The following is a 26,111-nucleotide window of genomic DNA, read 5'->3' as shown; positions in this document are numbered from 1 at the left end:
GATTCTTATCATATATACCAGCTTTGTTCATGTGTCATACTTAGAATTAAAAAAAAAAAAAGGATTGGTTCTAGCTAGTGTTGATATAATATAGTCTTCATTCATAAGGTTCAATTAAAGTTAAACAGTTATCTTTTAATACAATCATCAATAATAGTTGGTATTAAAATTTTAAAAAAGTTAGCTAAGTTATTGCTGTTTAAGAAATAACACATTTTATCACTTAAATAAATTTAAATAATCTACTCTTGCATTATAAGTTTAAATCCTTAAGACTATTTTTAGAAATTATCTTTTGAATGGTAGCCTTTTTAGGAGTTATTTATGTAATGAAAGTGCTTTTAGAAGTTATTTTATTTTCAATTGAACTACATTCTTATCTAAATCTCATATGTTGAACATTTAATTTTAATTATATTTTATTTTCGTTGAACATTTTAATTATATTTCTTTATTTTAATATTAAATTTTTATGTCCAAGAATGATGAATCTTGAAAATTATGATTCTTATGTATGAATAAAATATATGTGACTGATCATAATTCATAAATATTCTTAAAAATATTTATATAAGTTTTATAAGAATTAAAAAATTACAATATTTTTACTAGTTACTTTAATTAGTTATCACATTAAATAATCTAATAAAATAGCTTAGATATTTTTGAGTGGTGAAAAAAGAATTAGAAAGGTTGAAGTAAAATATTGATTATGCCATGTGAAAAATAACAGCATAACAATACGGTTCTCAGGGCCGAGGAAAAATCTTAAAAAGAAAAGAAGTGGCGGTATAGCAAGTGAACATTATTCCAACACCAGCACACAAGATCATGCCTAAAATGAAAACAGATTTATAGAGATTTAAACCAATGACACAGATGAGGTATAAAATCTCATATAATCTGCACTTTTTGAATTCCAGGACAAACGAAATGATAAGTTATTCCGAGAGTAACTTTAGTTACTATTTATCCTCAGGCTTCATTTTCTTCTAATCTAATGTTTAAAGATGAGTAATGTCTCATCTGCCTTAAAAATAATTCAGTAGTGATTGCACTTTACATAAAAACTAATTTCACATAAGCTAATGTTACAATGCTGAGGCAACTTGGATTTTAGAGAAATCCTATTCTGAAATAATCCCATTAGCAAAAGCAGGAAAACACTTGTCATTAGTTAGACCATACATCAACAAGACCATGTTTGTTACCAGCATATATCTCATTTCTATCTTCATCATAAAAGAGGGCAGTGACTTCATCCAAAACCTCTACAACTGAACTCCTTAGTAGTAGGCATGAATGACTTTGCTTGTTGCAGCTGCAAAAACTGTTACTTGTTGCACTCTGCCTTGATGCTGCTACTTGTTGCGTCGACTTTAGCCACACATTTCCAGGTCAAGATATCACTGACATTAATGGAACCAGTTGTGCCAAGAAGCAAATTATAAAGATAATAAGATCACTTTAACAAATTAAGAGATGTTTATGATTACTCCATTCAGAAATCAAAGAACAACTAGTCTCAAAGACGGTTACCATTGCCTTCCATCCATTGATCATCAGAATCTGCCTTGCAGTAAGAGATAATGAAATCTTGATCTCTTGTTATGTATGTGTTGTTTGTATTGCAGCCTAACCTTGTCACAAACTGGTGATCCTCAAATTGGGTAACAAGCTCCCTACAGAAATTCCAAACAGATAATGCTCCATTTCTGAAAGTAAGAAACAACTGATTCTCCTACAGAAAGTTAAAAGTTGATGGAGTCATGAACTTTGCTCTGCTTATCTCCATCAGCTCAGCATTTCGAACCTAGAAAAAAAAAGGGAATCACACAAAACAGACATGAAATTAATTACAAGGGAAAAGGAACTAGAAAACTTGCACACGCTCACACATATAGGGGAGGAATCTAGACACATACTAAGAAAAGGGCCAAATGAAGCTTACATCAACAATCTGAAGGTTCTCATTTTCTTGCTTGACTAGAAGTTTTTCATTGAATAGCTCTATGAAGTCAACTTTCTTATTCCGGTGAAGCAGGTGGTTGAATCATGAATGTTTTGAGAACTGTGTCATCTTCAATGGATATAATCTTGTGGAGAATATGACCACCGATTCTATTGAAAATTAATAACATAATGCCGGGACTGTAACAAAATATCATGTAATAAGCATATAGGAAAGATATAAAGTAATAAAAGAAGAAATTCATCAAAATAAAAAAGAAGTATAGGAAGAGATCCTACGTAAAAAAAGAAAAACAACAACCACGAGAGGAGAAATAAATTACTTTTAAAAAGACCATGTACTTTACACCAAGTAGATGACATAATTACACACCAAGTTGATCTACTTAAAGATGACAGAATTACTACATAAAAAAAAATAAAAAATGACAGAATTACACACTAACCAAATACGCCAAAGTGTTAGCATAGATTATGTGTTACCACAAAAACCTGGTTTCTATACTTCCACTAAAATCAGTAAAGCTAAATAATGAAAAAATGGTTCAAGGACCTGTGGAATTGGCACCTAGCATTCTCCAAAAATGCAAAACAAAGAAATACGTGTAAAATCTAGCATTAAGCATAACACATTAGGAAAAGTAGCCTTGTTTGGCCTTCAAACCTCCATGTAGCGTGTCATTTGTATTAATTCTCTTGAGCATTATAGCCCAAATATAAAACTTAACCTTAGAGGGACCTATGGACTTAAAAATATGTTTATCAATACTATATTCAATGAGTTTGGAATTGAAAAAAGATTTGCCCAATAACAACCTAAAAAGATCAAGAGACCAAATATCCCTTTCCAAACTACAGAACAAGAGAACAAAGAATGATAGATGATAAGTTGTGGGAAATCCAAACTAGGAGGAATATCCTATATATCAAATTGTCCTCCCAAAATCAACATGAGAACCATCACCTACCTTGAAAGAAAGCAATGACTTAAAGGTAGTATAATCAAGTGAGATAAATCTCTTATAATCTTTCATATTATTAGCAACTCCCACTAGGAAATTGATGTGCCATTAACCCATGTACATAGAAGGAGACAAAAACCAAAGATGTGTCTAACAGTAAGGCCAATTGGTGTGAGAGAAGACAAAAGGGATAAGGATGGAAATATGATGAGAGAACAAAGTAAAGGAGAGGAGAAACCAGTTGGAAGAGAGGGAAATACTAAAGACTAAACAGATGGCAAGAGGAAGTCATATAAGATGAAGGAAATCATATCGGGGAAGGTCTGGAAAATGAGGTGATCATCTGAAAATTTTGAAAAATGAGCTGCTCATTTCGGGTTTACACTTTATAGAGAAATTTTCCCAATCTGTAAAGAGCTGAGCTTCATTCCATTTAGTTGAAAAAGTACAGAGTGAAAGAATCTCTGAGAGAGTGGCAGCAAACTTACAGAAAATATATAGAAGAAATGAGACACAGATTGTGTGAGGAAACTAGAGGTTCTTTACATCACTAGAGAAGACCTTAGACCCACATGGGTAGATATACTAAAAATCTATCACACTCCAGAAGATGAGAAGGTGCTTATTGCTGCAGTTTATTTGGAGGGGAAAACATTGAATTGGTTTTAGTGGTGGTTTTTCCCAGATGAAGTATTGATGAGCTTGAATCAGGTGAGGACTGTGGGAGAACGTACATAGGAATCAGTTTAACAAAACCTTGAAATCATTTAACAAAGAAACCTTTCTCTCACATTCACAAATGACAAATTCACCCATAACCAACTTATCCAGTGCCTCAATTTCATTAAGGATTTCCTCTTTCGGGTAATAAACATGTATGGGTGGTGTGATGCAAAATGTATCTAAGAGTTAAGGAAACAGACCAGAAACCAAAATGACCGAAGCATTCAATAAATGAAGTGAATTTGTAAATCTTATTGCAAAATTATGACCACCCTAACCATTAGTCATAAAATAAGGACCCGAATATTTTTGACAAGTGAACAATAAGTTCAAATAAGATCAAAGTTCCCACAAGATGATCATGCCCATAACTTGACAGAATTTATTTACTAACCAGGATTTTTGCAGAAACTGAAACTATGAAGGATAAACACTGCCCAAGAAAAGAGAAACTACCTGATCTTGATGTCTTGAACATGTTTATCTGAAATCGAGTATAGCAGGGTATAGTCTTTAAGATCAAAGACCTTGTAAATACTGAGCATTGGATGAAAGTGTGTTAGATAAAACAACCAATGAGCATAGCAAACACTTAAATAGCAGATTAACAGCAGAAGTGAAATAGAAAGATAAGAGAATGAGGAAGGTACCTATCTTCTGCTGAGTAAGTTAGGACCTTTCCGTTGAGATTATCAAACTCTACATATCCAGGCCATTTAAACATTCAGACTGGAAAAGAGGAAACCCGGCATCTGGCTTGCCCCTCCATAAATGAAAGATCATGTAAGCAAAATAAGTTTTAAATATCGATCAAAGAGGAGGATTTGAATGGATAGACACAGAATGCACTCACTCAATGTTTGTGGATCTGCATTTGAAAGAGTTGAATTTCTCAGAAGCATTAACGAATACTGTAATAAGTTAGTTGTTGTTCAGAAGCAAATCCTCTCATTGGTTTCTGCAAGGAACTCACACACTAAACACTCAATCTCATGGTTTCTGTAAAATACAACAATGACTAACTAATGGGAAGAGTAACAGCAATTCATGCCAAAGAAAATTATGGTGGTGGTTAAAATATGACAATAACTAATAAACGGGTAATGGACAAAGGCAATCCACACATTAAAAACAAAACCAAAAAAGTCATGGTTTTTATACAAATGTGTCAATGGGCAATGGACAATGGCAATTCATGCATGAAAAAATAATAAAAAAAAAAGTTGTGGTTTGTATACAAATGTGCCACTGATTAACAAATGGGTATTAGGCACAGGTACTTCATACATAAAAAAAATTATAAGTTGAGGTTTTTACACAAATATGTCAATGATTAGCAAATGGGTAATAGGCAATGGCACTTCATACATAAATTTTTTTATAAGTTGAGGTTTTTACACAAATATATATGTCAATGATTAACAAATGGTAATGTGGGCAATGGCAATCCATACATGATACTAGTATAATAAGTTTGTGGTTTGTAAACACTTGAGTAGACCCAAAGAGGTAGTTGACAGTTAACACTTCATTAAAATATATTTTATAGTTTAATTTAATATTATTGTATAACATCCTAATTAAATGTCAACTTTTTATTAAATTCTGTATTGCTACCACCGTAAATGAATCTTTTTTTATCAAAAGAGATAATTTTTATTTAAATTATCTCTGTCGGGCATGTTTGGTATTATATGCATATCTTAAAAAGTTGGCATTTGATTAAAATATTATAAAATATATTTTAATGAAGTGTCAACTTTTTATTGGACATGCATGCACATCACATTGTACCTCTGCATCAGTGACGAATCCAAGCAGGGTCGAATCCAAGAATAAACTAAACTAAACTAGCGTACCCCATTGCCCAGAGGCTCTTCGCTATGCGAAGGTATGGGGGAGGGATGTTGTACGCAGCCTTTCCCTTGCATATGCAAAGAGGCTGTTTCCGGATTCGAACCCATGACCAACAAGTCACCAAGGCACAACTTGACCGCTGCACCAGGGCTAATCCAAGAATATCAGTTGAATTTTTTTTTATACAATTTTTTAATTATTTAACTTCTAATAAATAATTATTTGATAAATAAAAAGTTTCACAAAATATTTATTATCAAATTTATGTGTAAAACTATAGGTAAAATCTACTACTAGAAGAAAATTAAGTAACATTAACTTAATATTCTTTGTCAATATTAATTTATATTTTTCTTCTCATACATAGGAAGGATGTTGAAGGAGGGAGACCAAGACCCATGCTTGCCCCTCTCCCCAATCCGTCCATTTCTGCAATGCTTCTCAGATATGGAGATTCACACCTACAAAACAAGAATCATGCATGTGTTGAAAAGAGGCAGCCAAACTAGACTGGTAGACAACCAAGACCATCATCTTTTTGGAGGGATCATAAGTGTCATATTGGTGCGTCAAGTGCATGTTGCAAAATCTGTGAGAGATAGTAACAGAGGCAAAGGCACGATGAGGCTTTGAACAAACCTCGCCGCTTTGAAGCATCTTGAAGAAATTGATGTTGTTGTCATTGTTATCGTTATTGTCACTACTCCTTCTTTAGCTTGTCATTGTTATCGTCATTGTCACTACTCCTTCTTTAGCTTGTCATTGTTATCGTCATTGTCACTACTCCTTCTTTAAACCTCCATGCTTCCTTCTTTCCATTCTCACCACTTCACCAAAAGCATACTTATCTTTTCCATTCTCACCACTTCACCAAAAACATACTTATCTATAGTAGTACGTAGTAATACAATTGCAATACTTTCTCCTTTCACTGAATTATCTTTTAAGAATTAAATTATTTCCTATTTCAAAAAAATAAAATAAAATCTCTTGTTCTTTCTTGATAAAGATATAAGATAATATAATAAGATATGAGAATAGGATAAACATCTAATAATATGATAAAAGAAAAATAAACTTTAATTTTATTTATTATTTAGTACATATCAAATAACAAATCCGATAACATTATTTTGTTTATATGAATTTTTTTATTTACTTCATTAAATTAAAATTATAAAAATTATATAACATTTTTAAAATTATAGTTATTACTCAAATATTTTTCTTTAAAAAATATCTAAATAATAACTATTTAATTTGTAATACATTAGTTAATTATATATTTTAAATTTACATTTCAAAATAAAATAATGCGTTGAAAATTGTTATATATTATATGTAAATCTTATACATAATAATATTATATCTATATATAAAGATAACAAACTATTGAAATTCAATTTAGTAATATGAAGAAATGAGACTAGATTGAAAGAGATAAATAGTTAAGATAAAAAAAAAATGTTTAATATGATTGAGAGAAATTATTTAGCTAGTTACAGGAAAATCCACTTTCAAAAGATAGGATTTCTCAGTTATTTACATATATGACATATCCCTCTGATTTGAGCTGCTATGTAATAGTTTCACATCAACTGAGGTTACAATGCTGAGGTAGCTTGGATTTCAGAGAAATCCATTGCAGAAATTTCCCATCATCAAAAGGGAAAAAACCCAAATATGGGTAGGTTCCAACTCTTGTCATTAGTTTGACCATACATGAACAAGACCATGCCTGTTCCCCGTATAGATCTCATTTCTGTCTTCCTCATAAAAGAGGGCAGTGATGTCCTCCAAAGCCTCCGCAACTGAATTCCTCATTAGGCATGAATCACTTTGCTTGCAGCTGCAACCACTACTGCTGCACTCGTCTGCCTTGGCACTGCTACTTGTTGCAATTATTTTCGCCACACATTTCCCGGTCAAGATATTGCTGACATTAATGGATCCAGCTGCAGCAAGAAGCAAATTATAACCATATATGATCACTTTTACAAATTAAGAGCTGTTTATGATTGCTCCATTCAGAAATCAAAGAAAAACTATGCTTAAACATGATTACCAGTGCCTTCAATCCATTGATCATCAGAATCTGCCTTGCAGTAAGACATAATGAGATCCTGATCACTTGTTATGTATATGTTGTTCGTGTTGCAGTCTGGGTGCCACAACTGGTGATCCTCAAATGAAGTAACAAGCTCCCCGTGGAAGTTCCAAACAGAAACTGTTCGATTTCTGAAAGTAAGGAACAATTGATTATCGTATAGAAAGATAAATGCTGATGGAGTCATGAACTCCGTCCTGCTTACCTCCATCAGCTCAGAATTGTGAACCTGGGAACAAAAGGAATCATACAAAACCAACATGAAAATCATTATAGGGGAAAAGCACAAGAAATCATACACACACTCACACATATAGGGAAGGGATCTAGACACATATACTAAAAGAAAAAGGCAAAATGAAGCTTACATCAAGAATCTGAAGGTTCTCATTTTCTTGCTTGACTAGAAGCTTTTCATTAAATTGCTCTATGAAGTCCACCTTCTTATTCCGATGAAGTAGATGGTTGAACACTTTGAGAACTGTGCCATCTTCAATGGATATAATCTTTAGGGGAATATGACCGCTGGTTCTATTGTAAATTAATAACATGATGCCAGGGCTGTAACAAAATATCAAGTAATAAGTATATAGGAAGATATCAAATAACAAAAGAATTCATCAAAATAAAAAAGAAGATTAGGAAGAGATCCTACATTAAAAAAAGGAAGAAAAAAAAACAAGAGAGGAGAAAGAAATTCCTTTTATAAAGTGTTAGGAATTTAACATAGGTTATGTGTTGACACAAAAATCTGGCTTCTCTGCTACCATAATCAGTAAAGCTAGTTGATGAAAAACTGGTTCAAGGGCATGGGGATCACCTAGCATTCTCCAAAAAAGCCAGAAACAAAGAATTCAACAAAGAACTAGGTATAAAAGGATTCTAAACTAGCCCCAGGCATAATACAGATTAGGCAAGAAATAGCCTTGTTTTGACCTAACCTTGGAGGGAATTATGAACTTACAAATAGGTTTATCTTTATGATACTATATACAATTGAAAAATAGATTTGCACAAAAACAACCTAAAAGGATCAACACACCAAATCCTTTTCCAGACTATACAACAAGAGAAAAAAGTAAAGGAAACCCAAGATTGTCACCAAATCCCTTTCCAGACTATACCGAAGGATTACACGCCTTAATCTTTGGAAAGGACAAAGGAAAAAATTAGGGGAGCAAAGGTTAAGTGAAGAATTTCGTGAGCAGAGCTTCCATGCAATTGAAGAAGTATTGCAGGGATGACATCAAAGAATCCATGAAGGTTGAATGGGAAAGATGAACGAAAAGGTGATTGTGCTGGTGAATTCAGGTGCTTCAAATAATTTTATCTCCTCTGATTGGTGAGGGAATCAAGAAATTCAACCAAAGACAACCAAAGATCTTAAATAGTTAGTGCATTTCCCCTTAGTCGTTTGCCTCCAACTGATTTTCCCTTTCAACAAAACCTTGAAATCATTGAACAAAGAAACCTTTCTCTCACATCCATAACCAATTTATCCAGTGCCTAGGATTTCATCTTTCATGTAATAAACATGTTTGGGTGGTGTGATGCAAAATATATCTAAAGGAAGAGCTTAGTAAAAAAAGACCAGAATCCAAAATGACCCAAGCATTTGAACAAGTGAATTGAATCTGTAAAATCTTATTTTAAAATTATGACCACCCCAACCGTCAATCAAAAATGAAGGACACGAATATTATTTTACAAGTGACAATATAATGGTAACTATATTGCAAAGAGTAAAAATGAATAAGATCGAATTACACACAAGACGATCATGCCCATGACATAACAGAATTTATTTAGTAAATAGAGTTTTTGCAGAAACAGGAACTACAAAGCAGAAAATCAAACCGACAAAATAGAAAGTACCTGATCTTGATTTCTTGAACATTCCTATCTAAAATCGAGTATAGCATGGTGTAGTTCTTAAGATCAAAGACCTTGTAAATACTGACACCATTGGAAGAAAGTGAGTTGGATAGAATAACCAACCAGCAGAGCAAACACTTACATAACAGTAGAAGTGGAACAGAAAGACAAGAAAATGAGGAAGGTACCAATCTTGTGCAGAATAAGTTAGGACCTTTCCATTGACATCATCAAACTCAACAAATCCAGGCCATTTCAAAGATTCAGATTGGAAAAGAGGAAACCCAGCATCCGGCTTCCCCCTTCGTAGGTATCTAAGAACATAAATGAAAGATCATGTAAGCAAAATAAGTTTTAAACATCAAAGAGGAGGATTTGGATGGACAGACACAGAATGCACGCACTCAATCTTTGTGGACCTGCATTTCAAAGAGCTGAAGTTCTCAGAAGCATAAACAGATACTGTAATGAGCGAGTCGTTGTTCTTATTGTAGAAGAGGCTCCGAATGATTTCATCAGGGCAAACATTCAAAAAGCAAATCCTCTCATCAGTTTCTGCTTGGAATTCACACACAAAACCCAATTTCATGGTTTCTAAAAAATATGATAATGACCAACTAACGGAAAGCAGAAAAGGCAATTCATACAAAAAAAAAACATGGTTTGTGTACAAATGACTAACTAATAAATGGGTAAGCGACAAAAGAAATCCGTACATTAAAAACAAAAAATAAAAAGTCATTGTTATTATACAAATATGTCAATGGTTAACAAATGGGTAATAGGCAACGCAAGTCAGACGTGAAAAAAAATAAGAAGTTAGGGTTTTTATACAAATGTGCCAATGGTTAACAAATGGACAATGGCAGTTCATATATGAAAAACATCAAAAGTTGAGGTTTTTACACAGACATGAAAATGACTAATAAATGGGTAATCAGCAATGGAAATTCATACATGAAAGAACCAAAAGTTGTTTTTATACAAATGTGGCAATGATTAAAAAATGGGTAGTGAGCAATAACAATTCATACATGAAAGAGTCAAAAGTTAAGTTTTTAGACAAAGATTAATAAATGGGTAGTGGGCAATGGAAATTCATACATGAAAGAATCAAAAGTTGTGATTTTTACACAAATATGACAATGATTAACAAATGGGTAATGGGAAATGGCAATTCATACATGAAAGAATCAAAAGTTGAGGTTCTTACACAAATGTGCCCATGATTAACATATGGGTAAATGGGCAATGCCAATTCATACTTGAAAGAATCAAAAGATGAGGTTTTTACACAAATATGACAACGATCAACAAATATGGGCAATGGCAATTCATAGATGAAACAATCAACAGTTTAGGTTTTTACACAAAGGTGCTCATGATTAACAAATGGATAAAGGGAAAGAACAACTACCACACGATAGAATCAAAAATTTCGATTTTTTTTTTTTTTGACAACGATTAATAAACAGGTAATGGGAAATGACAATTCACACATAAAAAAAAATAATCAAGAATCATAGTTCTTGAGAGCAACCTCACCTCTACTAAAAGCTGCACACAAACCAGAATGGTAAAGAGCAAAGACCACGTTTTTTGCAGCCACAATTTCGACAACCTTAGTTCTCTTCATCAAGAAGGGCCAAAGGGAAGAGGGAGTCTTGGAGGGATCATGAGTGTCGTATTGGTGCGTCAAGCACATAGAGCGGAATCTGTGAGAAGCAGTGACAGAAGCAAAAGCTCGATGAGGCTTCGACCAAATTTCGCGGCTCTGAAGCTTCTTGATGACATTGATGTTGTTGTTGTTTTTGTTGTTGTTGTTGTTGTTGTTGTTGGCATTGCTTTTGCCACTCCCTCTTCTGCTTGCAACTATGCGTCGACCACTATAACCTCCACGCCTCCTTCCTTCCATTCTCACAGTCACCGCTTTACATGAACATCTTCTTTACTGTAGGATTCATATCATAGCTTTGTAGCATAAATAATAATAAATTGTATATCGTAGCTGTAATTAATACATATGAATAAAAATATACCAATGTATTCAGAAACAGAAAGTCTTTAATACATTGAATTCTCTCAATTAAATTAAATGTAAAACTATTAAATTTTTATATCAAAAAGTCCAAAGTAACGTACATATATAGGAGATATTAAACAAAACAATTTATAGCACCATATCTTAAAAAAAAACTATTAAAAAAATTCAAAATAAAGAAATCAACGAGGAATCGATTGGTGTGAGAGCTATTTTCTCATAATTATAAATCTCAAATTCAAATCCCAAATATACAACTATGGTAACTAATTTTTTTTAAGATATATGTGATCTAAACAAAAATAAAAAATTATATAACTGTTATAATAAAAAAATTAATTAATAGTTTTTATATGTTAATCTCAATTAAAAATAATTTATCAAAATCAGTTTCTTAAGAATTAAAAGATAAAATGAAATATAGAGTAGATTTTTTTCTACCCTAGCTTGATCTTGTTCAATGTTCAATGTTCAATGTTAATGATAATATTTATCTAACAATTTTTTTATTATATGTTTTTATATAATAAAAAACAAACATTTTAATATATTTTTTCCAAATAAATAAAATGCAAAAGTAATCTAATATTATATGGACAAATACCATCATCTAATCTTATTTACCTCTTTACTATTTCTTTTTTCTTTTTTTATTGTTGAGTTTTATTCAACTCAGATTTCATTGAAAGAGAAAAAAGAATGTTGTGTCTTTAGGGAGAGAATAGTTTAGCCTTGTTGCATCTCCCATTGCAAAACCACCGAATGGAAGGGAAGGGGTCCTCTCATACAAAAGTCTCCTTTGCATAAAAAATATCGTGTTGACCTTATTGGAAGCAATCTTTTCAAGATTAAGTTCAAAGATGGAATAGGCTAAAGCCTCATTGTTATATTGATGAGAATATTCAATAGTAGTTATAGCTTTCGTGGAAAAATGTTTTTATTGTGAAGCTCTTGGGAAAGTTTATAGGATTTCTTACTATAAAGGGTCCGTCAAAGACTATAGGGAGACCATTGGGAGGTATTGACGTAGTAGATGTGGGGAATGATTTCTTCATGGTAAAAATTGATTTTCCTAAGGATGATTTTTTATAATTATCTTGCAATTCAACCACATGTAACATATTTTATTTCCTATAACGTTATATTGATACAACTTTTTGGATTCGTTTTCCTAACCTTGATATGGAGTACTATGATGACAGTGTTCTTTCGGTTTTTTCCATGTGGTGGGATGCTTGTGGTTGAAAGGCTCTTTTCTTCAGAGTGTTTGTGGTCACTCAAGATCATAGTTATCAAACTCTTAAGTTAACTCGTTAATTCTTATGAGTTTATAAGTCCACTTGTACTCTACGAGTTGACTCTTGAGTAAACTCTTTTTTTACTAGACTTTTGATAAATTCTATAAACTTTAAGTAAACTCGATAGACTCTCGAGTTTATCACCGAGTCAATGAGTTAGCAAGTTAAAAAGATTAGATCAAAATGTAAGTCATTCTCAATGTCTATTTAGCATTCAACATACCTTCATTTAGCGTGTTATCCTCAAATACAAAATTCTCACCTTTAATAATATCAAACTCTTGTTCTCTAATAACATCAAATCCTCGATGAGAATGATCTACTACTACTATCACCTCTACAAGTTATTGTCTAGTAGTGATGTATTATTACTAAACTTGATTATTTAAATAGTCTGAACTTTATGATTTACTGTTTTGCTTTACTTGAAATGTGTTAGGAAGAAGAAAACGTTGCAGCCAAGTATAATAACCCTTGTGCATATCAGTTGTAGATAATTACGTGGAGTTAGTTAATTCAGTTGCAGGTTGTTAGAGTCTGTTAATCCTGTTAGTTAGGTTGGTTACGCATGTAAAGAAAACTGCAGTATATAAAAGGCTGCATGCATAGTGAATAAACCATGCAAAAGCTTATTTCCAGAATTCCATTGCATGCATAGTGAATAAACCATGCAAAAGCTTATTTCCAGAATTCCATTGCATGCATAGTGAATAAACCATGCAAAAGCTTATTTCCAGAATTCCATTTCTCTTTTAGGAGGAGCCTTGTCTCGAACTAAGACACACTATCCCCTCTACTCCTAACAAAATGTTTAATTAGTTTGTTATTTATAGATATTTTATTATTATTTTTATATGAAATAAACTTTTACGACTCTACGAGTTGAGTTCACGGGTCGAGTCTATGGAACTCTCACGAGTCTGTATAAACTCTCGAGTTTGATAACTTTCTTCAAGATGATTATGATGCTAATGGAATTTTGGTGATTGGAAGGTTGTTGTTCTCAATAGCTTCCCCCAATTCATTCATATGAGAGTTAAATGGCGGAACACATCTCCTTGGTTGTTGACAATTGTGTATCGAGCCCCTCAAGTTACTGGAAGATAGGCACTTTGGGATGATATTATAAATGTAACAAATTTTGTGGCTAAGTCTTGGGCTTTGATTGCTGATTTAACTACACCTTAGGTTGCTGTGAGAGAATTGGTTACTTTCAATCTCAATTTCATAGAGATATGGACACCTTCGAGAAGGTCATGGAAGAAGGTAGGTTGATTGACATGGAATTTCTTAGGGACCTTGCTACTTGAAAAAATGGCAAGATAATAGTTAGGTTGGGTAGGTGTCTGATGATTAATATTAGGTGGCGTATGAGGTTCTAAGAGGTGATTGTTATTCGCATATGAGCTGGATGAAATCTGATCACAAACCTACTTTTAAGACTTGAGAAACAAATGACCAAGAACCAACATAGAAGACCTCTTCAGGTTCGAAGCAGATGGGTAATCCACTAGGATTTTCTTTCCATCACGAGGACACGTTAGGGAGCAGATGGGTACGGGATACTATCCTTGAAGGTTAGGTTTTGATTTTAGGGTTAATTTGTTATGTACGTTCTATGTGAGTTCTATGATTTTTTTGGTTGTGGCTTTGTTTATGCTCTGTGTTTTTTTGTGTGCAATGTTCTTATATAGATGTTAGAATGATTCTTTTGATTAGTGCGAAGTTGAAAACAAAACAGAAAGGGATCACCCTTGGGAGTCCATAAACATCAAGGACTGAAAGGCATCCGAAGGTATAGCACAAACACCCCGATATTAGCTAAAATGTCAGCCACTCAATTGGCCTCACATTACAAAGAAATAATCCAGCTTTTGCAGAAGAAGTCAAGTGCTTGGAACACCAAGTCAGTATGCAAACTGAAATTTTGATTACATTAGTCATTATAATGTTGAACATTTAATTTGATGAAAGAAACTTAGAAAATAACATTTTTTTAATTTTTAATTAAAGTACATTTCGATAAAACTCGAAAAACTAGTATAACTACAGGTTTGAATCTGCAGAGAGGAGGTGACAGAAGGTAGTGTGAAAAAACGGATGAGGGTTAGGGATTGGAGTTGCACGATGGCCATAGGAGCAAAGGATCACAATTTTTTATTTTTAATTTTCAATTAAAATAAATTTTAGTTCATTAAAAAATAAATTTTATAACGGTCAACATTCATTATGTGTTATTTGACCGTCTAGATAATGATTTGGATGGAGGGATCAAAATCACTAATTTTTTAAAGAAGGGGAACTAAATGTCTCAATTTGAGAATAGGGGACCAAATTTGCTAATGGAAAAAAAAAACCAAAATTATATTTTAGCATAATTTTTATATATACAAGGTTTCTTTTAAAATACTTTTTTAAAAAATAAAAATTAATCAATCCTACAAATCAACGTAAATGATTTATACACATCAAAGTCAATCTCAATTTTGAACAATAATTTAAATTTTAAATTTTCTACAATTGACATGTTATGTCAACTTAATGACAATTGGTGCTATTTGATTAATAAATGAACTGATGAAAGACTCATTTACATATAAATATAAGACAAAAAACAGCAATATAAATTTTTCATGAGCAATAATATTTTTTTTTTCTTAAAAGAATTTCATCAAAGACTAGAGTTGTGGAGGAGCATACTACCATTTCGACTCCACAAGTCCATACTAACGGGATTGGGAGAAAATACTCAAAATAGCAATATTCCCACCTCACTTGTAGAATAGACGAGTAGACTTGCTATTTTCTCTGAAGCAATTTTTGTCATTACATTATTTAGTCTTCATAAATTCGATTATGAGCACGGCAGCATATGTTCAGACTCAATCACATTGACAAGTTCAGCAAGAGCTCCCATAGCTGCTGTGCCCCCTCTATGTAGCAGAGAGAGTGCCAGTTCATGTTCATTCCATCTGCTTAATCCGCGCGCCAATTTCCTCAAAGTATCCACCTTCACTTCTTGAACCCATGCTGGTGCAAGACTAACCATCAATCCCACCAAACAGCAGACATAGGTTTTCCATGTAATTGGATTGCAACTGAGTGAGATTTTTTTCTCCATGACTTCTGCCAAGAAGTCCAAATGGACCTCAATGGTACGTTTCCTTCTATTGAATGTCCCTGATGGTAACTTGGTCCCGACACCCCATATGATTGACCCAGACAATATCAACAGATATGCCATAGCATAACCCTCAAGTATATATGACCCAACACTATCATTGTTTTGCTTCACATCCCTTGACGACAGCAGCCAGGTAGGAATAGTTTCCTTATACAATTCCTGGACCAGTAGTATCCCACCTGCTGCACATAGAAGACTTGCACCAAGTGTAGCCACCTCTTTTGCACTTTGAGCGGAAAGGGATAGTGATACTTCATTGGATTTTATGTGGCGAGAGCTGGCACCCATCCGTCTACCGGCTAATTCATTAGAGTACTCTGTCACAAGACCCACAATTATATCGTTTACATACTGCACATTGTGTATATTTCGACAAGATCGAAGAAAAAGGAATCCAGGAGCGACAAAAGGATAGGGACCAGGGGCAGTAATGGTGCTACCCAACAGGCCATTCACATTACACTCAGCAGTCAGTTTTGAGGTTGAAACACACAATGTTCCAAGGAATGAGGTGAAACAACTTCTCAACAGCTGAGCTACACACTCATTGCTGTGTCTAAACACAGAACGGGAACCTGATACAACAATGAAGTTGTGCCAGCGACGAACCTTTTGGGCCCACAGAGAGCCAATTACAGGCATACTAGGCCAAGGGCAACCTGATGCACAATTTTCCAAAGCTGCTCCGGTAATAGCATGCATGTACTCCTGGCTCTTGTCAAGTTTAAAAGTAATGGATAAACTGACCAGTGCTGCCATTGGTAGAGGAAGCATTACCGGTGAACCACCTACCATACAACAAAAATGTAACTTGTAAGCAATATAAATACACAATCACTGGATTGCTTAATCTCAAGTATACCTATTAATTATAAGAAGGGATTAGAAAACAATTAAGTTTGCAGATTTATGTCTGTAATGATAGTGATAAATTCATCACCTCAAGAACACTGTCTTTGACAAACATATTACATATATATGGATGAAATGTGTTCTCACCTAGCAGTTTGTACCATGTTAAGTGAATAACCCAAAATCCTTCATGTAATAAACTAAAAGTCTAAAACAAATAAATATAAATATCAGATACAAACTAAAGTTACCGACAGCATTTAAAGATCTCACTAGCCGCATTCCAAAAAACAAAAAAAAAGATCTCACTAGCTGAGAGAAGAACCAGCTACTTATGATATCCACCATTCTCAGCAAAGCCAATCAATGATATAAAAAATTTTAACCCTTCGATATTTTTAGAGCATGTTTGATTAAATTGAGACTTGAGAGGTTCACCACTGAAAAATCATCACTGCATAGTAAAGGAAAATAGTGGCATTTATTAATAAATGAGACCCTAAAACAAACTATTATGGTGTAATAATTAAAACAAGGACTAGAAAACATTGAATGGCCTCTAATATGATGAGTGTTTTGTACTTTTTTTTTAATTTAAACATTTTTGTTAGGCATTACTAGATTTAAATTGATGAAAAATGACAAATTTCAGCATTGATGTGAGACTGAAGGAGCATAGCTTGAAACATGACTATTTGACAACACTGCTATTTTCAGGCTTTCAGGATTTGCTTCTCTCTATCTACTAGTATTGTCAATGGAAAATAGCAGCAAGCCAAAAAATGCAAATTATACTAAAAAAACCTGCAGAACATAATTTTAAAAAACACAAAACAAACAGGTTATATCAAGAAAAATATTTTCTTACCAAATATAACTCTCCAAACGTATCACAAACATAAAATATAAATGCACAAGAGAGGAAAGAAGGAGCAGGGCTTGCAAAATTAAAAAGAACTGAATCTCATAATAAAGTGCAATTTTAAGAGACCCTAAACCCTAAATCTCATAAATACAATCTATAAGTGTGCATGTATCATGTGTGATGTTTTTGCGAGACTCGATAGAAATCCATAAAAATCAAACAGGTATATTAAAATAATGAACAAGGTAAGTACCAGAAGAACGGTTTGGAACCTCAACGCCAACATGAGTTAATATAGCTTTTATTTCTGATTCAATTGATTGAATAAGTGCTGCTGGACTAGGCCAATCTGTTCCATTCATTGGAACTAGTTTCCATACACCACGAGTAACTTCTGAAGAAAAGTAATCAATAATGGCAGCAAGCGATGCTGGAAGAAAATCAACAAGGTCTCTCAGACCTGCAAGTGAATGGCACATAAGAGTTAGAGTGATTAAATGAAGGTAGCACCAGAAATACATGTGCTTCTGTCCAATAACTTTTTTCTAACTACAACAACCAACATTTTTTATTTATGTATTTATTAGTTTATTAAGTATCAGCACCCCCCATTTACCCTAATTCGATGTGACCTCTTTGCATTTGAACTTTACAATCTTAAAATTAAAAACAGGGATGGCTTAATGAAACTAAACAGGAGTTAGTACAATGGCTTTGGCAATCCAGCAAAATTTTAACATCCAGAAAATAATATTGACAAAAAAGAGTTGGAACCAGAAAGATTATTTAATTTTCATGATTTAATTATCATCTATTAAAAAAGACACAAGAAAGGTGGGACCAAATTCATGGATGCAAAAAGCTTATAGAGAAGTAACGCTAGCATCTAGCCAACCTGTGGTCAATTCTCGTGATGAAATCCTCCCGTGAACACAAGCAGTTAAAATTGATTCAAGGACAAAAGGAAGAGCTTCCAGTACTTCCCATGCAGGAAGCAAGGGTCTTTGAAAATTATCTTCACCAGAATTCATGAGAGAACTACACGCGTTACTGCTAGCAGTAGTCGGTGATGAAGAATTACTTGATGAAATTCCACCTTTGGTTATCTTCTGGTAAATCATGCTTAAAATCATATTAGCAGTTTGATGAATGGAATTTCCAGTAGAAATGCCAGAAAGGGCAGAAGCAACACAAGATTTGTATTGACAATACAAGGCCCGTAATTTTGGAAATGAATCAATATATACAGGTTTAACAGATGCAGAATCAGAGAGACTTGGATTGCTTTTCAGTTTATCTTGGGAAAACATGGCACGATTATTGTGCAATGACAAAATATACTCCAAACCTCCAACTGCAACTCCTAATTCTGTGATGCACAGGTCAAGAGGGGGTCTACAGAATTTCCATAAACGAATAAGGAAAAGAAAGGCTAAAGAAAAGGTCATGTATGTTGATGTTGATGTCGATGTTGAGGAGGACTCATCGCCAGTGCTATTTGAAGTCGGTTTAATTGAGCCAAATGTCTCACAAAGTGGTAATAAAGAAGCAGCAACTGCGGGGACCTACACAAAGAACTTCTAATAAAAAATTTGACATTAACATGTGACTGGAAAAGAAATTAAAGGAAGTTTGTGCACTAATAGCTTAGAAATGGTGCATGAACTAGACAAACTATCTAAGGTTGCTTTAACTTGTTTAACCTAGCGTCTCCACAAAAGAAATAAAAATGGACTTCTATAAACTTTGCAGCTACTGTTAGAAATGTTAATGGTTTCAAGTAAATGTTTTGAATTTCAAGGCTGATGACTGATTAATTGCCACAACATGCTTGTAATACTCCTCCTACGGCATCCTCATATAAATTGAGGTGTAGGCAGGGAGAACACACGGTGTTTCATCCTACAGCCTATCAATGTTGCCTCATCTCTCTATAATTCTCTTTTCCACCTTCATTTCAATCTCTACAAGATTTCTCTTCAAGCTTAGTTCAGAAAACAAAATTGAAATTGAAATTCCAATTGCTGGAAGAACATAAAATTAATGTTCCTCCTTGGTATTACTCAGAGTTGGAGGTGAAGTGGATATAGGCGCATAATTGTAGCTGGGAATTGCACTTTTGAGCATCTAGGTAAAGACTTGGAAAGTGTTATATATTAAAACTGTTTTCCAACCATGGAAATTGGAATTTTTATAAAGAATTGAATTTTCCCATTCTAAAAAAGGCATATCAAACATGAAATTTAGAATTTAATAGTTCAATTCTGATTCCAAGGTTGATTTGGAGCTCAATTCCAAGCACCAAACAAGGCCTAACATTTTCAACAGTTGCCAACTGCTGCTGAGTAGACCCAAAAAATTTCCAACCTCATAAATTTGTGAGAAAGAATCTACAAGGGGTATCATATTCATACAGCCATCAAACAAATTATAGAAGTGATTCACTTACTACACCATATAAAGAAAGTATATGAATAGTATCGATAGAGGAAGTGCCACGGAGGACAGCACACAGCATGGGCATATTATTAACCAAAGGGCTCTGAGATCCAGAATGACTAGGAGGTACCGGAGAAGCAAGAAGCTTGACCACATGGTGGACCACATGTTCCTGCCAAGGAGACAAAGTTTAACATCAGATTATCATAAACAATAAATGACAAGGGACACAAAATTCAAGAAAGCAATACCAAGAACTGAGTATTCACACATTAATCCATAAGCCAGTACAACCAAAAGACATAACTATCATCTGAATGGAGTAGAGTTAATGCAAGTTTTGTCATTAGTCGTCACTGCAAAGAACAAAAAGCATGGCAACTTTTTTCCAGTTTATAGAAGAGGAGAAAAAGTAGGTTCAAAATCAGTAAAATCACAATCCAGGTTCATGATTTCTTCAAGTATTTAGGCCAAACCAAAGGATTGAATTAAACTAAATAAATAATACATTGAAATTTTCAATTAATGGTCCAAATAACTTAATGCCTGTATTGCATACCCTGTTCTTCAATTCTATTATTTGGGCAGGTCAACAATAAGATATAGAATACTTAAGTGAAAAACAAAAGAGGGTACAATAATTCAAAATAGGGTTGGAAACCAATGAGCAGCCTAATAATTACATTACAGCAATAATTGATTGCTTCAATTCCATGCCAATAGATCCAGTAGATTCCAAACCAGTCCATCATACTTGTATGCATAAAAGCTCCTAGATGAGACTAAGACAAGATTATTATGGTTAAGCTCCCACATTGGTTGAGTATATAGTCAAAAGACCCTTTAAAATAACTTGGGTAATCCTCCTACCTTGAGCTAATTTTTAGAGTGGAACTATGCACAGTCCATTCTCAATTTTAATAATTATATTATAACAAATCTGCAAACCTAAGTTCACAATTTTACCTCCTCTGGTAACAAGATTTGTAAACTTTAGGGTGAAAGTGGGAGTGAGACTTCATAATTTAAGAAATATGCATCCAAAGAAAAACCTGTAGCTCATCTAACCAACTGTATTGCAGGAGGACTTGCAATATCCAATATCTCTAGTAGGAGTAGAATTTGTGACCTGAATATACCATCCATGGCTGAGGGATGCACCACATAGAATCTTTGCAGCTGCTGGCCTTTCCACATCTGATCCATTTAATGCAATATAGTATAACTTCTCTATCTCCACCAGGCTAGGACAGAAGAAAAATCATGAAGATCAATCATCGGCAGTATAGATAACACCAAAGTTGAATCAAATTTGATACAAAAATAAACCTTGAGGCAGGGGTCACTGTAAGAGAATTTATAAGGGTATTGTTTAATGGCGTTCCTTCCATAAATATTGACCATGGAGATTTTTCTAGTGGTGACGAATCTGACAAAGACAAAACAGATGTAGAGACATAACCAGGCCAGAAGTACACTGATGTATCCATTAAATTCCTAGCTATGCAAGCTTCCACTATGAGATGCCTCAAGTTCCCGCCTGAAAGATAATTAATTCAGAATTATCATAGAGATTTGCAGAAAACAAATATAAAGAAAGTTGTATGCACATGATTATAATCCTTATTCATTGTAAACAATGCAGATGGAATCACGGACGTAAAGATTTAGTTCCAAAATATCAACCTGCTTTTGTATTGGTATTAGCATGAATTCCAGTGCCAGATTCACCCTTTCCATTCATAGTATTATAAATGAAGCTTGCTGCTTTTCTAGCTGCCTGGTTGGCTGCATCAATAACTAATGTAGGAGGGCATAGGAGGCCAGAAAAGTGTCCAAGGACCTGAACAGATGAAATCAGTCCAAGTTTCATAGAACTACCACTTTTCATTTCATGCCTGTATTCTGATTCCATAGACACCTGAACAGATGACGAATTATGTTCAGAGTCATCCCTTAGAACATTTGCAATTGCCAAGGGGACAATGCATAAAAGTACACATAGACGGGCCACAAGATGGGGAATAGGGCCTTCAGGAGGATCACGTTCCTGCAATAAACCATGAGGGCGGGGGGAAAAGTTAAATATTTGGTTAATACTACAATGAAAACAAAAGATTATTATGAACCAGTCTCAACTCGCTGCACAAGCCGAAGGGCTGAAAGCCAAAGTGCTAGAAAAGTTTCTTGCCAGCTAGCCTGGTTTAGTATTTGAAGTGTCTTGATTGCTTCTGCAAATAGTTCATGAATATTAGGAAAGAACTGAATCCTCATAACTTTCTGAAAATAACCTCTTAGTAAACAATAGTAAATCCAATGTAAACTCTCTCGAAGGATATACCTGTAAGCACATCAATAGCTGATTTGGTAGGAATTTGTCTAGAATCCATAGCATTCTCCATATAAATATCAAAAGGAACCCAACAAGGAGACTGACAAAATCTATAGTTGCATCTCAATGATGCCTTAAGCATCCCAACCAGCTGATGCTTCCTTAGGCAGTAATCAAAACGAGAAACTCCACGAATGCTTGCAGACACTTTTGTTAGGACTTGGTTTACTGATTTTAACTCTGATGAGGCCAACTCAAGGGATTCAAGAAATTGGAGCCTCTGCTGGAGGCAATTGAATTTTTCAGGCCTATCATACACAATGAAAAACAAAATGGGAAAAACCTAGTCAATTTCCCAGCACAAATCTTAGAGAGCAAGTACATATATGCATACAATAAAACTCATGCAAAATGTTGTATAAATAAAATTAACTTATATACTTTAGGAACTAAAATTGGTTATCCTCACAAGTGCTCACTGCTCAGACAAGAAGAGCAACGATTACTAGGAGTTTCGACATATGAATATGTACTATTGAATAAAACAAATTTCCCATACCATTTGATAATGGAAACAATTTATGTTTCACGCAACATTTACCAGTAAACAAGGAAAGCAGGCCCTTATAAAGGTATATTGGAACTTGAACTTGAATGGAGAGCAAACAATTTTCTTTGATTTTACTTGATAAGTCAATTAATGAATCCAAAATATGTTTACCCATCAAAAATATTCAGAAGGAAAAATCCTGAAGGATATGAATAATTTTGGATCTTCTATTATCTCGGCATCTCCTACTTGTTAGATGATTTCTTCATTGATAAGCTGAAAACAGTTTTTTTCTTTTTTGTTGAACTATTCAATAGAGGATATTATAAAATGGAGGAGAATTATAATAAACAATGGTTTTTTTAAGCTAGACTTAAAATGCCTACCACTGGACTACTGTTGCCATCCTGATTCCCCATGGAAGCAGAAGGCTCCCACGTGATGTTTCTTTAAAGCATGATTGTACATGAGAAACTTTCAGGCATACTCCTACTCATCCAAGTCAGCTCTGTCTTGCCATGGTCAATTGGATTGCATTTGGCTCTAATACCAATTGGTGCAAGACAGGAACATGAAAAGAAGGAATATGAAATGATTTTTCATTCTAGCACAATCTACCATAAAAGCTGGAGCCTCTTTCTCATCGTTTCTTAGATATATTTTGCACTCATATGGGTTAAAGGGCCTATCTTAGATCCATTAAAGGGTCATCACCATATTATCCACGCACCAAACTCAAAAGTGCTGGGTGTGAGGGGGTGTATTGGGAAAAACCCAAAACCCACATTCTAAGACTTTTTAGCATTCACAATTCACTAGACCAGGACACCACTTCTATATATGCTTTCTCTCACATACTGTCACATGTACAATATAAGAATCATTCTCATCTATAGTTTTTTTTTCTGATTAAAGTGAAGATAGCACAATCAAACAACATTCTGACACATAGTATACACACTGATCCCAAGATATCTGACAGTAACAAAATTATGAACAGAGAACAAATTTTAGTATCTACATTGTTTAATCAGGCAATAACGAAAAATGTTATCTATTTTTTCAAGCTCAACGGATTAGGCTAAAGATTATTTCAGCCTGTAGATTGGTTTGATGGCAAAATATGTTACACAGACAATCATAATATAGCAATTGATTAATTGAGAAACAATTACTCATAACTTTCAAGATAAAATACATATATATAAAAGTGGGAGACAATACATGTTCAAGAGAACAGACTGGAGCAAAATAGTAGCCTTTCTGCTTTCGGTTAGTCTTTCCAATACCTCTAAGGCGGTGAATGAATTCCGCTTCCTTATCTGTTCACTTTTCTCAAAACTCTGTGTCATCGTCGTCATATTCCGATCAATTTCCATATAATCCTCCTCATCATCACCACCACCTCCTCCAGTAACCAAACGCGATTTCTCACTAAACGTCACCTGAAACCCCCAATCAATCAACACGCAATCAATCAACGCCACAACAATATCGTAAAAGAACAGCACAAACACGTGCCCCAGCTCCAGATCGCGTATCTTATAAGTCTCCGAAAATCGCATCACAGCATCCACAGAATTCACCATCCTGCAAAAGGAACCACCATTTTCTAGAATTCAGTAAACAAAAGAACATAGACAGACACAGTTCCTCACGCGCTTCTTGGTGTTTGTGCTGTTCTCCAATCAAAAGTACAGTTTCACTCCAGGCCACACAGTAATCTGCGCGATAAAGGTTTGCATTACAGAATTAAACAAATCATGCAAACAAGCACGTCTTATACCTTGCTAAGTTGCATAATTCTTAAAATGCAGAAACATTTATTACACACGGATTACAAAAGTAAAACTCTAATTCCGATTGGAGAACAGGGCAAACACAGTACTTAGTAGTACTCAAGGTTTTTAAAAAAACTGTCCGCGACCGCAATTGAAAACCCTATCAACAGCATTTGTGTTTTATTTGCGGCGATATCAACAAAAGTGATTATATTAAAAACCTTGGCAGTACTCAAGGAACTGTATGAAATTGATGAAGTGAGAGAGAGAGAGAGGTTAGGGTTTAAATTAATTTATTACTTGAGGTTGTTGGAGAGGGTAGGGAGGAAGGAGAAGGCGTGTTGCGCGAGGAGAGGGAGGAAGAGGGCGAAGGCGTGAGGGTGGGAGTGGCGGTGGCGAAGGACGTTGGAGGAGAGAAGAGAGAGTATTTGGAGAGGGAAGAGGAGGCGCGAGGAGAGAGCGTGGTGGATGAACTTCCAGATCAAAGGGTGGTTGTTGTCGAAGCATATTTGGGACACTAGAAGTTCCCCTAACTCGGGGCAGGGTAGGGCAATGCCCAGTGTGTTGAAATGCTCCACTAGCTCTGTGACCCATGCCGTTGGGGGTTTGTTGTTGCGTTGTTGCCAGAGCTTTAGCTTCTTTAGAACGCCTTCCCGCACTTGATCGTCCCACTCCAATGCCAACGCCAATTCCATGTCTTCTGTTTGGGGTTAGTTTCTTGGTGGGGGTGTCATTTTTGGCTTAAGGGGTTTGGGGGAAAGAAATGGAATGTAAATCAGGGGACACACACACTACTGGGTTGGAAGTGAATCAAAAAAGGATAAAATAGGGAGTGTTGTTGGGTTTTGGGATGTGGTTGGATAGTAGTATTGAAATTGATGGGGGTAGGTCACGCCCTCGCGCAACTCGCCGGTTATGCTTTCAAGCCCATCCTCGCTATTACTACACTTTTTGTACTTTGCCCACGGGAGATACTGTGTAGGATGAGAACAGGACAGGTCAAGCTTTGAAATTGAGTTTGATCTATAATTTATTAAAAACTTTTATTTTGGTTTAGTATGATATTTTTTTAAAAGTTTTCTTCACAATAAATATTTAATATTTTATGGGGTAGGAGTAGATAAGTTAAAAAAAAAAAATCAATCAAAATAATGAAGAATATAAAAAAAACATATCTAAATTGTGATTATATGAATAGAAGTTATGAGTAGTAATGTATAATCAAAGTCTCATAGTTTCAAAAAAAAATTAATTATATCCAAAAAATAATATTA

General features: G+C 34.4%; 2 protein-coding genes and 1 pseudogene across 4 annotated transcripts; all 3 read right to left on the bottom strand.

The window, feature by feature from the left end:
* Positions 1-934: 934 nt before the first annotated feature.
* LOC114396071 lies at positions 935-4,859 on the bottom strand (annotated as a pseudogene).
* Positions 4,860-6,961: 2,102 nt separating this feature from the next.
* LOC114394898 lies at positions 6,962-11,468 on the bottom strand. Of its 3 annotated transcripts, XR_003662875.1 has the most exons (8): positions 11,041-11,468; positions 9,900-10,050; positions 9,684-9,809; positions 9,496-9,576; positions 7,989-8,181; positions 7,826-7,849; positions 7,579-7,751; positions 7,326-7,468 (listed from the first exon to the last, which is right to left on the bottom strand). XR_003662875.1 is itself a non-coding variant. In XM_028356580.1 (7 exons), the coding sequence occupies exons 1-7, from the start codon at positions 11,408-11,410 to the stop codon at positions 7,221-7,223; spliced, it is 1,425 nt and encodes a 474-aa protein (XP_028212381.1). In that variant the 5' UTR covers positions 11,411-11,466; the 3' UTR covers positions 6,962-7,220. The 3 variants fall into 3 exon arrangements, 2 of the variants coding, with proteins under 2 accessions (XP_028212381.1, XP_028212380.1); XM_028356580.1 differs by having other exon boundaries at positions 6,962-7,468; positions 7,579-7,849; positions 9,915-10,050; positions 11,041-11,466; XM_028356579.1 differs by having other exon boundaries at positions 6,962-7,468; positions 7,579-7,849; positions 11,041-11,465.
* Positions 11,469-15,396: 3,928 nt separating this feature from the next.
* Positions 15,397-25,784, bottom strand: LOC114395674 (mediator of RNA polymerase II transcription subunit 33A-like). The gene is made up of 11 exons (XM_028357506.1): positions 25,138-25,784; positions 24,281-24,646; positions 22,516-22,814; positions 22,314-22,405; positions 21,861-22,224; positions 21,504-21,714; positions 21,304-21,418; positions 20,185-20,346; positions 18,631-19,300; positions 17,989-18,195; positions 15,397-16,806 (listed from the first exon to the last, which is right to left on the bottom strand). Exons 1-11 carry the CDS (start codon positions 25,530-25,532, stop codon positions 15,689-15,691), a joined length of 3,999 nt encoding a protein of 1,332 aa, XP_028213307.1. The 5' UTR covers positions 25,533-25,784; the 3' UTR covers positions 15,397-15,688.
* Between the last annotated feature and the right edge of the window lie 327 nt (positions 25,785-26,111).

The sequence above is a fragment of the Glycine soja genome, chromosome 18 (genome assembly GCF_004193775.1).
Source record: "Glycine soja cultivar W05 chromosome 18, ASM419377v2, whole genome shotgun sequence".
NCBI classification, from domain to species: domain Eukaryota; kingdom Viridiplantae; phylum Streptophyta; class Magnoliopsida; order Fabales; family Fabaceae; genus Glycine; species Glycine soja.
The sequence above is the reverse complement of the archived record's forward strand: the minus strand, read 5'-3'. Positions and strand labels throughout refer to the sequence as shown.